Source organism: Chelon labrosus, assembly GCF_963514085.1.
Source record: "Chelon labrosus genome assembly, chromosome: 10".
Taxonomy (NCBI): Eukaryota; Metazoa; Chordata; class Actinopteri; order Mugiliformes; family Mugilidae; genus Chelon; species Chelon labrosus.
This window is the reverse complement of record NC_140360.1, coordinates 13,881,961-13,895,654: the sequence shown is the minus strand read 5'-3', so window position 1 is coordinate 13,895,654 and position 13,694 is coordinate 13,881,961. Positions and strand designations below refer to the sequence as shown.

The 13,694-nt window shown below is 43.0% G+C and overlaps 1 protein-coding gene across 1 annotated transcript; it reads right to left on the bottom strand.

The window, feature by feature from the left end:
- Window positions 1-53: 53 nt before the first annotated feature.
- LOC311493878 (CD9 antigen-like) lies at window positions 54-12,781 on the bottom strand. Its single transcript, XM_084552679.1, has 8 exons — window positions 12,479-12,781; window positions 5,760-5,862; window positions 3,834-3,931; window positions 3,657-3,731; window positions 3,382-3,465; window positions 3,216-3,275; window positions 2,990-3,073; window positions 54-2,901 (listed from the first exon to the last, which is right to left on the bottom strand). The coding sequence occupies exons 1-8, from the start codon at window positions 12,545-12,547 to the stop codon at window positions 2,836-2,838; spliced, it is 639 nt and encodes a 212-aa protein (XP_084408805.1). The 5' UTR covers window positions 12,548-12,781; the 3' UTR covers window positions 54-2,835.
- Between the last annotated feature and the right edge of the window lie 913 nt (window positions 12,782-13,694).

The window sequence follows — 13,694 nt, the reverse complement described above, 5'->3', positions numbered from 1 at the left end:
TTTGCAAAAAGCAATAAAGTTTATCAGTTTGATTATTAAATATATCGTCTTTGTAGTGTTTTCAATTTAATATAGGTTGAAATAGATTTGCAATAGATGTTTTAGGGAAGCAGTAATCTGTTTTTATTTATGTTTTATAAAACACCCCAAACTTTATTGGAGTTTGTAATTGAGAACGCAAAAACAATTGATCTGAATGCCTCTTTTCCAGGTGGAGTTTAGTGTTGTTGCAGCATTTGCTGGACTTGTGCTCTTACCTGAAACATGCCTGAGCATCTTGCCTCAAATCTCTCTCTGTAACTTATGATGAAAGAAAACACGGGAAACTTTGTAAAACCTCAAGAGCTTTTATTAAACGTCAACCATCTATATTCCTGAGAGGCTGGAATGGTATTAAAATAAATTAACACACAATCATCTAAGAAAGGCTTGACCGTGTACACGTTTTTTTAGGTGCACTATCTTTGCTTAAAAAAATATAACACAGCAACAGCTCCGTGGATTGATAATCAATAAACCGTTGAAGCTACGCCGAGCCTCTGAAGTGACAGTCGGGACTCTTTTGTGTCGCCTCAGAGTTAACGCTGAAATGTGGAAGTGGTATCTAAGCCTTTGTTGACTCCTCAGTTTCAGCCACAGGGTTGTTTTGAGTCTTCAGAATAAATTTTCTTTCCACCAAAGGATTTTTGAAATAGATGGCAGGGAAGTTTTGGCTTGCACCACTTCAGCACTCTTGGCTGAGACAAGACACAGTCGAGTGCGACACTTTGAAAACACACCAAAACAAACAACGGCGACTCGGGCCATATGTGCTACTCATTGAATGTGTGTGACACTTAAATGCAGTCCAACTCTACAAACATATGTACACTTTTACTACGCTCCTTTTTTTCTTTTTTTTGTTTTACGTTCAGACAGCCTGCAGCTCACCAACTAGCTCTTTATCAAAAAAAGGCACATTTAGAAGCTGGTTTAGCTGTGTGGATGCAATATCAAAACGTCGCAAACACTATGACTACAACACTGTACAACTACAGCAAACATTTGTCTAAATACAGCTTGTTAAACAGGATCACATCAGCCACAAATAATGTATAACTACAAAAAAAAAACAACCCACACATATTTACATACTGGACATTTGGAAAATAACCCCACCGAATTAAAAGCGGCCTGATTTAAACTGGATAAATGTATGCAATTCCAGGTTGGACATGCCTATCCAACCTTAACTGAGGTTAATAAAGTAAGAGGAATAGAGGGACGAGTTTCTACTTTTTTGTTTAAGGTGTACTTTTAAGGCACAGAGAGGGGGGAAGATGGAAGTGGGACGAGAGCAAATGGCTTGGACAACCAAATATAACACCTCCACTGCTTATTCTCAGCTGACTGGCAAGTATATGTATAGCGTGTAAACATGTCCACGTCATCTGGGTCTTTTTTGACATGCAGTCAACAGAGAGCGAAGAGTGCTCTCTTACATAAGCAAGCATATTTATTATCCATGAAAGAGTAAGAAGAGGTAACTATAACACCGGGCCCTCTGCCAAACACATAAGAATCGATTTGTAGTTTAGGTTGCATGTTTTGAAAGATTGATAAGTATTGATCCGCTTTGAGTGTTTGGCCTTGTTAAGGGACAGTTGTGTAGCTTGATGACCGTTTTAAAACTCAGGAGGCACATTTAAGATTAGTTAAAAGTACCTTTCCTACTACTCCAGGTAGCTTGTCTATCACTTTTTAGCAACTGCGAAGTCCACCGTAGTTAATGTTCCTTGCACACAAAGCTTAGAAATGCAATCGGAAAAAGATTGTAGCAAATAAACTAAAACATGCAAAAGTTTAGTATAGTTTAAGAGAGATAGTCGCAAAGATCAACACTGCTCTTATGTTTGTCAAGCCAATTAGCATTACTTAGCATAAAAACCGAACACACGGAGAAACATGTACCTTGGATTAGTCCACAGGCAGCAAAATCTGCAATAAAGATGTCTGAGTGTACCAGGTTTGTTTTGTTCTTTTTCAATTTACAAGCTTCATGCTGAGCTAAGTTAAGCGCACTGGCTGCAGGCTGAGGTCCCTTCAAGACATTAAATAAGTTCATTCTTCAAAATGCCAAACTGTTCCTTTAAGATTTTTGCTTTAGAGAGCAACCTGTGTGATTTGAGGTGTGTGTGTATACTATATGTGTGTGTGAGAATTACTGAGTTGCATGACGGATCCAGTAACCAGTCATTCCCGTTCCTGACGCCCCACTCTGGTCCAGCCAATCAGAACTCCCGTTCAGGAGCCAGAAAATGTTTAAGGCTGTGGTCTCACGTCACAAAGCATGTGTGTGTTGTGTTTGTATGTCTGTGCACGTTTGTGTGTGTGTGTTTTCTAAGTGCACAGATAAGCAAACTGAAATGCTTTCACCTCACATTGCTCTCTCAGGCTTAAGTTTCCCACAGCCAAGGGGTCAGTGCCAAGGCTGTGTGAAAAAGCGTTGACAGTACTGTGATAGTATGTGGGTTACAAATTGTAGTGGTGGCCAAATGGCCATGAGGAAAATCTATTTGACAGATTGTCAGGTCGACATTAGTAACTCTACTGTTCCCACTTGATATGCGGAAGTCTTATCAGAAGGTTATAAAAGGTCCAACTCAGCTTGTGACTGGTAATAAAAAAAAGTGGAAAATAGTCAAAGATCAGCCAGGAGAGAGGGGCTGAGCACCATAGTGGAAAGGATTATTTTTTTTAACATGTTCTATTTCCTGGTTTCCTTGTGGAGAAATGGAAGTGCTGTAATGTTGGCTGGCTACAGGAGGGATGAAGGTTAGAGGTCATGAATCTGACTCAGATGACCTCCCTACTGTTGCGAATGGCACAGCAGAGCACCATGCTGAAGATCATCCCAATGATCTGTAGAGATAAAAAAAAAAAAATCGATTCACTCTCAATGACAATGTGTATCACTCTTGCATTCAACTTCTCTCTTCTTCTAACTCACCATGACTCCAGCGATGCCGATGCCCACGTACCCGATGATGAAGAGTTTACTGTTGAAGAACATTTTGATGCCCGTCTCACAGTCCTGCAGAGCACAAATAAGAGTCAGGCAGCGTTCAGTCCAAGCGAAGCAGGATGTTTTGTACCATGACTCACCTCACTCACTAGACAACAAAGCAGCAGAACTTAATTTCCGCCCTGAGTCTAGAGCTGTTAACAGATCTTACCTTGGTATCTGAAGAATCAGAATCAGGGCATGGGTTAGCAAGTGTTCCACAACAATTGAGCTAAAAAAGAGAAGAAAAACATTAGAAGAAGAAACCTGGCACAAGCAATGTTTTTACTGACAATGCTGTTTTACACTTTACTCTAAATCAGTTTATTTTTACGTACTACTTTCTGGTAAGAGATGATCATTGTGCCATTGTTGTTTTCATTGTAGTTTTTTTTGTAGAAGTTCTGGACATCTTCGATTATCTGTGTGAAAGAATATCGGTAAATGACAAGACTGGGGTTGTCAAACTCAATGCGGCATTCAAGGACATCATGTGAACTTCATAATCAAAAATTTTTTTTAAGGTGGTTGCTCAAGGCACCTCAGCTATGGACATGCACTAACCCCTAACCCAGCTCCTCCTACTTCTCAAGCGGTCAAATGATAAACATACCTTGTCTTTGTTTAAGAAGCCAAACACGCCGGCGGCCACCTCGGAGCCAAAGATGATCAGCAGACATGCAAAGAACTGAAAGAAAAATCATCCACATATGACATTAAGTATTAGAAACAGGATAAAAGTGCATTTCAGTCCAGTTCCTGACCATAATCTGTGCACATTTATACTCACAGAACCCAGCAGGCACTGAGATTCTCTAACAGCTCCACAGCAGCCAAAGAAACCAACCAACATCACCAGACTGCCAGCACCAATCAGGATATACACACCTGGTGGAATAGAAAAAACAAAGATGTTTATTTCCATGCAGTCACAGTAATGGCACATAAATCAGACCGTTAGTCATGCGTAAACATAATGTAGACATGTCAGCCTAAAAAGCTTAAACGGTGCATTCACTGTGAGTGGGAGGGATTACATGCTCAGATTTTACCAGCTGTATCATTTGTCACCAAAGGGGGGCATCATAGAGCTACAAATGCACCGTGAAGCGGTCACACTCTGGACTGTGAAGAAGGGCTCTGTAAGCGTCAGGCTGCACTATGCACTAGTTATGCCGGCGCTTTGTCAGATTAGTGAACCCACTTATTGTGCCTATTAATATTGTTGTCATACGAGATAACCCTGTAAGCACCCTTGTTAGCACGAGTCTCATTTAGGGGGAGCTCTAAGGACACACTTCAGGTCCTCTCAGGCGCCCTCATCTCTTATTTTACACTCTCATTAGGAAACACGCACCACGGGTAGGTCTGCAGGGAGGAACTCAGGACTGGCTCCACTGATGAGCTCTAATACAGGTGGGGTCGGTTGCCAGGCGACAGCTCTTTGGAGGATGTTTTGATAGATGATACACTAGCTCCCATGTTATATAGTCTCGGGGGGTGATTGAGTAAGACAGTTCACAGGAGTGTCGAAATAAAACTCGGTGTGATACAATAATTGCATTAGGAGTGGCATTTAGGTTTAGCTGACAGCTAGAGGTGTCAAATGTGTGCGTTAATTAAGCATAGCTGTTAACTCCTTCCATCTGGCGACAGGTGATGCTGCTGCCCCAGACTTCACAAGACAAAACTATTCATTTGTTTTCCTATTAACCCTACGCCTTAAATTATTTTAATTTTCTCGACACATGTTGTTACTGTGCCATTTGACGCCGTGGGAAAGGAGGCTTAGCAACTGTTGAGCGCTCTCAGCTGTGCCTGAGGAGACGGCGCTCTCACTGTCAAACCCATGTGTAGCTCAGACGACCTGACAGAAGCCGCCCGAACTCAGCTAAATCACATCGCCACCCGACCCGCTTTCCAGTTTGCAGGCCCACTCACGCAGAAGGAAGTGATGAAATACCTTTGGATTTTGCAGGAAAGTATTTCTCTGCTCTAAGGTGCACTGGGCTACCATTACACAATGTTATCTGCCTCAGCAGTTCAGCTGGCTCGGGAAAAGAAAAGAAAGTCGCGGGCAGGGGTAGAAGGATTTCCTCTGCAGACTGTTAAAATAACTGACATTATCATAAGTATTACACAAGCTGCAGGGTGGTGGGAGTGTACGTACAGTAAGTGAGTCGGTGCGGTGCCATGACTCCTCTACTCTCTGCCCACAGTCTGCATGTTGTGTCATTCCACATTTCGGTCAAACTGAAATTTGCCGTGCATCAGCATCTATTTTTATCATTGTCCTCTTGCGTTTGCCCTTTAAACTGTCCCTGCTCCTCCCCTCTGTCTCTTACTTTCCATCTGGCCAGGATGACTGATTGAAATGGAGTCCAGCCCTGTGGTTTCCCTCAAACATTCACACTCTACGTGCGGCGTTCACTTCCTGTTATTCATACCCATCTCCAACGTTTAATAATCCAAATACAGTGAGAGTTCTGATATTAATTGATGCATAGGAAGCTTTGTATTGAGATGCCCTGACGGTGAGGAAGCGATACAAAATAGAAGTAGAAGAATTCATTGAAATTGCATGACCCATTCAGAGCAGTTTTGAGTATATTTAGAACACAAACCCTTTTCCTCAATCTGTGGTCTAGCACTGAATCTGATTTGGTGCTTTGTCGTGCAGCGTTGAGCATCAGCTCATGTGTGTCACGGCACTCACCGATGAAGAAGGTATCTGGGGCCTTATCGCCACTGAGCAGAGAAACAGTTTCCGGGTCGAAACGCAGCCACAGTCCCACCGCCAGGACAAAGGATCCCATCAACTGAGGGGAGACAAGAGACAGAAAGACGTGCAAAAAGATTCACTAAGCAGAACAATGGAGAGAAACAACGTACAAATACATGACCATTTCACACAAATATGCGCTGGTGAGATGTGTTTAATTGAATCCATAAAAGCAAACTGAATCCTGGTTCTCAGTAGTGACTATTAAATCAACAGATGGTTGCTGAAATACAAGGAGTATGAATTAGATTTTTTGTCACATTTCACAACAAAGCCTTTGAGCTCCATATTTGATTTAGATCTGTCATTCCTGCTTTAAACTGCGAATCCAACACTCTCTTCATCTAATGCACCGCAGCAGAAGTGCATGTTTTCCAGTCTTTCAGAGTGCTTGTTCTCTCGCTGTCCCTAATCTGATTTTCCACTCGATTCCTCTCGAGCCTTCCACCCCTTCGCCGGCTATAGAGGTATAATCTCACTAAGTGTTAGGTAGAATGAAATGTTGTATTTTATGTCAAAGCAAAGGGTCTGGATTTGTGTCTGCATCATGGGAGGAATCGTTTAAGTGTTCTAGACCAAGTGAGCCCAGAAACTGGAACTTATGTAAGTCTGAACCACCTCTTAGCAAGCTCTGGCTTCACAGTAGGGAGAAAATGACCTGCTTGGCAGCGGGCAGCGGTGTGGCACCTCAAGGTTAAACAACTCCTCATGCTTGTTTGGAAATGTGGCTACACGTTGCTCATATTTTCCTTCATCCACGTCACTTTCATTATACATTTAACAAAATCAAAAATCAACATTTGCTTCGAAGCAGTCTGACTACAGAAAAAAAAAAAATTCTCTATGTGATAAGAACTAAATGCTTTTTTTCTAGACAGCCGTGATACTCTCCAGTGCAGAGGCCTGTCGTGGGTGCTCCACTGACAGATCAATACAGAGAGGGTGTAAGTGATCACTTATCCCATGCCCCCCCTGAGGATAATCCAGTCTGAAAACCTTTCAGTTGAGCTCTAAAACAACACAGCGTCTGTGTCTGTGTGTGCTCAGAGAAATAAAATGATTTGTCTAAATGGAGAGTATTTAGGAGTCCTGGTCACATGATCTCCCTGTGTCCTAGATCTAGAATTTAGGTAAACCACTGTTTGTGCAACTGTTTGTTTACGTATCCACAAGCTGGGCTAACAAGCCTCCGTCGCCACATTTAGGCAAGCACAAACTATTCTCTTGTTTACCAAATCTGCTCTCTGTCTTCTGTATCTCATCCTCACCTTCACTGTACACACCCTCCTCCTCCTCCTCCTCCTCCTCCACTCCAGATCCACAGGTTATATTTTACGGTGTTGGTCTGAAGTAAAGCCAGTAGCTCAGCTGTAAAGCATCGGAATGGGACAGGTGCTGGGAAGCAGGCTTCTTCACAAACTGAGGATTTAGTGTCGTGAGCGGTGATGTATGGGACAGCTGAGCATTTGGGGTTTCGCGATTAGCAGGTCCAAGGTGATAAAGCACAGCGAAGCAGAGGCCGCAGAGCTTAGGCTGGTGTGGAGAGCGGCTCTGGATCTGTTTATCTGCGGTATTTGTCAGAACACTTGATGGTGTAGGTGTAGGTGTGAAGTTCTGCAGGCCTGCGCGCAGTAAGCTAACGTGGACTGTGTCAGGGCTGCATAGAGGAGCAGGTGGTTGTTTCGCAGTTGAAAAGAGGCTTGGCCAAACCTCATTACTATTATGGCTGCGTTCAAAAGCCTTTTCAAACCCAGATTTACAAACACCGCCGTCAGTAGCTGACATGCTAAATACATCCCCGACACTGGCACTCATGAGCCATGACTCTCCCAAAGGTCCCATTAACACCCTCTCTGCTTTCATACCCTCCTGCTTTATCCCCTGCCACTCCCTTCTCTTTGCCTCACTGGCCCCCCAAATCTACCCGCCCCCTGACTTATCCCCATGATTCCCCCCTCCTCTGCTTCACCTCATCTCAGCCTCTCCCTACCCAATCTCACCCGAAGGACAAAGACCCACTGTCTCCCCGTGACTATACGCTTTAGTGCACAATAGGAGGGAGACAGGGAGGCACAATGAAAGAGGGAATGAAATAGGGAGGGGAGAGAGGAAAAAAAAGAGAGTAAGTCATTAGAGGACCCATCATGTTTTTTTCTTCTCTGCCTGCAGACACAGACTACAGGCGTATCTTGTTCTGAGAGAAAGATAAAACTCGAACCTGTGTCCTGTTCAGGTTCCGCTTTCTCTAAAACACAGAAAAGAGTGAGAATAACAGAGGTCTCTTGTGTCCCCTTTCTGCCCCCATACCTTTGAAGACAGTTTGTATGTCTTGAGATTTCTTAGACGGGGGATGGAAATCTCTGTGTCAAAGCTTTATTGAGTTTCTTTTACAGTTTCAGGCCGTCTTTTTAACTGTGCAGTTAAATCGTGTTTATTTTTTTGTGAGGGAAATTTCCATGAGAACAAGGGTTGAGCTGACACCGGGCTGTGGTCTTGGTCAGAGACAGTCTGCGGTATTACACACTTTCTAGGACAGAAACAAAGAGCTTTAATGTAAATTAAAACAAAAATAGTGTACAAAAGCTACACAGCTGTAAACTTGCCCTCAAAATCTGGCAGTAATTCGGGAGCGATTTGTCAAAAATAGTCTTCTGTCTGGCAAATGTTTGGGAAAACAGATGCAGGGGAACATTAAAAATGATGGGCAGAAGGAAAGAGTAAATAGGAGTGAGATAATTATGGGTGGAGTAAATCCCATTGTACTGAGCGACAGGCAGGGGTGGTGGAGCAGAGAGGCGTACGTCGACGTCAGCCGTTGAGTGCGTTTGCACATTATTTGTGGGACATTATTTGGTATGACTTAGATTTTAGAATCACTGTGTTTTAGCAGAAATCTTCAGAATTTTGTTTTTAATTCATTCAAAATATGAAAAAAATCTGCTACAACTGTGCTAAAATGTGGTAGCATCAGTTGCAACAATAACACCCTTGATGTAACACAACATAACACTATGACAATGCACTGTATGAAGTTTGAAAGTCGGTTAATTACTCAGTGCGCCACAGTAAGCTGTATCAGACGCAACTGGAATGGGTTAATAGCACCATGGGCATTTTTTTTTTTTTTTTTTAAACTAAAAAGCCACTGACCCGTTTTGCCACCTAATTTTAAAGTAGTCTTGAAGTGGCGCCAGTTCTAATGGAGATCCTCTGCGGGCCCTGATGTTATGGGCTTCTTGCTGTTCGTCTGCATGTGTTAAACATTTTCACACGTAAAGATGAGCTGAGCATCTCTGAGTTATTGCTTCTGCTTTATAAATGTAACTGACCGGGGTGTGTGTGCATTCTTTGATGGATCTAGTAGTGTTATTATTCCACAAGTAATTTAGCTTGGTACTTAATATACCAGGATATGTACCAGGAATACATGTGTTTTATATAAATAATAAAAAAAAAATCAACGTATTTTTTGTTTTATAATTAATATACTAAATACAATGCCTGGCCAAAAAAAAAGTCACCACCTGGATTTAACTAAGCAAATAGGTGTAAGCCTCCTATTAGATAATTACTGCATGGGTGACTATATTTCAGCTGGCAACAAGTTATTTAACCCCAACTGATGCAATGAGTAGCTTCTCATTTCTAAACAACGACGTTGAAAGACACATCCTGTGGTCGTGGAAAAGATGTTAGTCTGTTTGAGAAGGGCCAAATCATTGGCATGCATCAAGCAGAGAAAACATCTAAGGAGATTGAAGAAACTACTAAAATTGGGTTAAAAACTGTCCAACGCATTATTAAAAACTGGAAGGATAGTGGGGAAGCATCGCATCAGAAGATGCAAGTGAGAGTCAGATGAAGTGATGAACCCATCATGCCTAGTGCCTACTGTACAAGCCTGTGGTGGCAGTGCTATGATCTGGGGTTGCATTTGGTCTGGCCTAGGTTCAGCAACATTATGTGGCCACAGAATGAGGTCAGCTGACTACCTGAATATACTGAATGACCAGGTTATTCCATCAATGGGTCAATCAACCATAACCCCATTGAGAATCTTTGGGATGTGTTGAAGATCTTGGTGAAAAATTAATGGAACAGTGGATGGAAATAAATCTTGAGACGTTGCAGAAGTTTATCTGCCACAGAGAATGTGTGCTGTAATCAAAGCTAAAGGCAGTCCAATGAAATATTAGAGTGTGTGGTGTGACCTTTTTTTTTTGGCCAGGCAATGTATTGAGCATGTTTTACACGTTACAACTAATAAACTGTATTAAGATGTCGTAGTGCTGGTCCAGCAGCGATGATTGCTGCCGTGTTCACTGCTTTACTTTGTGACTTTTAATCGCATAAAGAGGAGCAGACTGAAACATGGGCTCTTTGCAAAATAGAAAATAAATAATTTAAAAAAAAAAGTGTCCAAAGTAAAGTTGCAGTACAAATGTGCATGCAGTGTTTCTAGCTTTGAAACATATTGTAGGTTAACACAATACAGCAGCAGGGAGAAATCGTGTCTCCTAGTAAAATACCTAAGTTTTCAATGTTTCCTTGAGATAATTGTGAGAAATTGAGGGATTAAATTTGTCAGGTCCTGTCATTTCTGCAAAATAGATTGATAGATCTATGGTGACTACTACTCCTGTGCTATCAAAAGTGCTACTCCCTGAGCAGGAACTTCTCTGAGGCAGACACCCTGTTCTGTGCGATGGAAACACACAGAGTCCTTCCAAAAGTTCCTAGTCCATAAACCATAAAACCATTAACACTGGTGCTGCCTTTTCAGGAACAAAGAGATTGTTTTGTTGGGCTGACGAGGAGGAAGAACATTGGTGGAAAATCCATGGAAAAGCTGCTCGGTAGAATGCCACTGATGAAATGTTTGCCCTACCTTTTACTTCCTGAGGATTTGACTAAACAGGACTATGAATCACAAACACAACCCAGACACGGCGGCATGGTATTGATGTTCTGTTGTATCTGTGGCAGAAAATGTAGTGAAATATATTCAAGTGCTTGGCCTGCGTTATAATCAATCAACGAGCGTAACAGCCCGTCCAAAAGAAGCACTACCGTCCTGTCTCTGCTCTACTGTCCACTGGGGTCCATGGGGGGATTTGAAAGAAATCACATTTGCCCATCCTCCACCCGCTTTCATCACTCACATACTTCTCATCATCTCTTGCTCTACAGTCAACAGAGGGGGCTGCAGGCCCTGGAGGGATTGAGATGCCGTTATTATGAACAGAGCGTGATCCCTGTTACGTTGTGGCTGAAAGGGTGCAGAACTCCTATGGCGGAGATGGCAGGAAACTTAAGAATTAGCTTGAGTTTAGGATTTTGTGGTCCTACACTATATGTAACACAGTGAAGACATGTTATATCCAGAGAACGCTAGAATATCCTCATACTGGTCTATTTTCAATCAGTATCTGGGTCAAATTCGCGCCAACTGTCCCTGTTTTGTCATGTGGGCGCGCACACGCACACGAATATCCCTCTCAATCTCCCAGTGACCCTTTTTTTTTTTTTCTACTATCACATTTACTGTCTTCATCATTCCGCCTGATAAGAATCTTAGTGGCAGGAGAAATACAATCATCCGTCCTCTTATCAGCCTCGTCTGTCGTGTCACTTGTCTTCACCCGTCTGTCTCCGCACGCGTCCACTTCATACTTGCCGTTGTGAAGAGTGGAGACGGAAGAAGTCAGCGGCGGGACTGCCTCATTGAGGGCTCCCACAGGCTCTCCTGCTTAACCGGGCAGGAGCAGCAGACTGAAATTGTGCTATTGTCCTGCCGTCACAATGGATCCATTCAGAGCGCACTCCGCGCCTGATCCACTCCACAGATGCTCGGAAAATCTCTCACACACAAACACACACACACACAAAGGAGCATATCTTGGTGATAAGTGTGAACAGTGGCACACAAAAGCTGAAGTGCACCGTTATCCACTGGGAAAGAGTTCTGTGTGTAGCGTTTCACAAAGAATAAAAAAAAGTGTTTATGAAGGCACATCTACAGAGCATGTGTGCGAGACACACACAGACACCTTTCACATCCACCTGACTGTTTGTCTTGAGTAAAGTGACTCTCCAGGGCCTCCTTAATGACTGCTTAAGTGCTGCCTTAAAACATTTTTTAAAAGAGGGAGCAGTGGAAGGGATTCTAAAGCAAAAGTATCACTCAGTTTTGCAGTGTTTGCTAATGAAGCAATGAGGCACAGTGGGCCAGCTACTGAGTTTGTTTTCCATTCCTCTTTCTGTCTTTTCATTCAGTCTTCCTTTCAAAAACACGCTTCCCCGGGAAAAGGGGGGGGCGGGTTTTTCCTCTGTGGAAAATCTGATTTGAGCCCGGTGAGCCAAAAGTGAAAAACCACTGGCTGTCACCCTTTCCGCGCCACGCAGAGTAAACCCACGCCGGACAACAGCAAGGCTAAATAAAGCACACACACACGCACACGAGTACGACCAGAGAACAAATGGGGAAACTGCAAACCGCCTCAGCCTCTCTGCTAAAACACCACGTGGATGTGAAACTCTCCTGCGTCGGGTGAGTATTCCGCGCCGCTGCACTTGCTCGAGGCTTTTCTTTACGCGCAACTTCTACGCGTCGGTTCATCATCGCGCCGGTTAAGACCGAACGTGAAACTCACCCAGAATATGAAGTTGAACACGAACAAAAGGTATTTCACGCACTTCATTCCTCCTTCCACCTTCCCCATGTCGGCTGGATGCGGCTGTTTTTGTCTTTATCCTTGCAAAAATGTTCAAACGGCTGCACTGGCTGCTCGCAATGTGACAATAACGGCCCACCCGGTAACAGCACTTGTGCATCAAGAAGCGCTGTCACAGTAGCCTCTCTCTCTCTTTCTCTCTCTCTCACACACATACACGCACACATACACACACACAAAACGCAGGATCCGCTTAGCCTCTTTCCAGACCGCCCCTTTCAATAATGCTGAAGAGAGGGTGGCTGAAGGGGGGGTCGAGACTGCTCATTGGGGACGTCCTGTTAAAAGAGAAACAACATTAAAAAAACAAAACAATGCAAACTCATTATTTACCCATAAATTAGTGCAATCTACGCATTTCATTTTCATGGCTTCTATTTCACTCCTCCTGCCACGCAATGTTATATCTACTCAATTATAATCTCCATGCAGGTTGGAAAAATATATAAAAACGTTATAATGTATTTTAACCAATTAAAAAACGACAGGGTTGTAAATTACAACTAGGAAGCTCCTGCTTCACTGGAAATGTATGTGCAACACAGACCTCAAGTTTCCAAATCACACTTGTGCAAGTTGGCCACTGGAGCAGGGCCTTCATCTGAACCACTGCAACTGTGTGCCGTTAGAAAGCCTGCTCACGGGATAATATAAACACGCATGCATCATCCTGTACAGTGAAAGCTCAACGTGTACACAAAGCCACACTGATCAGGACACATGTTTGAGTTGGGGGGCTACTTCAAACAATAAAACTGAACTCGAAAAGTATCTTCTTAGAAGAGGAACGGCTAGAACGCAATTCCTGTGCAGAAAATAGCATGTGATAGTTTTAAAGCATATTGTGATGTATGGTTAATGTTTATTGTGAGATGTTGTGTCGTGCACGCACAAGGCCCAGGAGCCAGCAAGTAACCAAGAGGATGCCAGGTCTGTGTGCAGGCATTAGATTTTTAAAACTGTCTGCTTCATTTTGCAATCTCAATATTAGACAACAGGATGCAGTCAATTTCCTTTTACAAAAAAAAAAAAAAAGGCACACCCTGGTTTCAACAACTGAACAATCTTTCCCAAATCAAACCAAATGCCTTGGCAACAGTATGAGCTTTTATGGAAACATAAATTCAAATTGCCT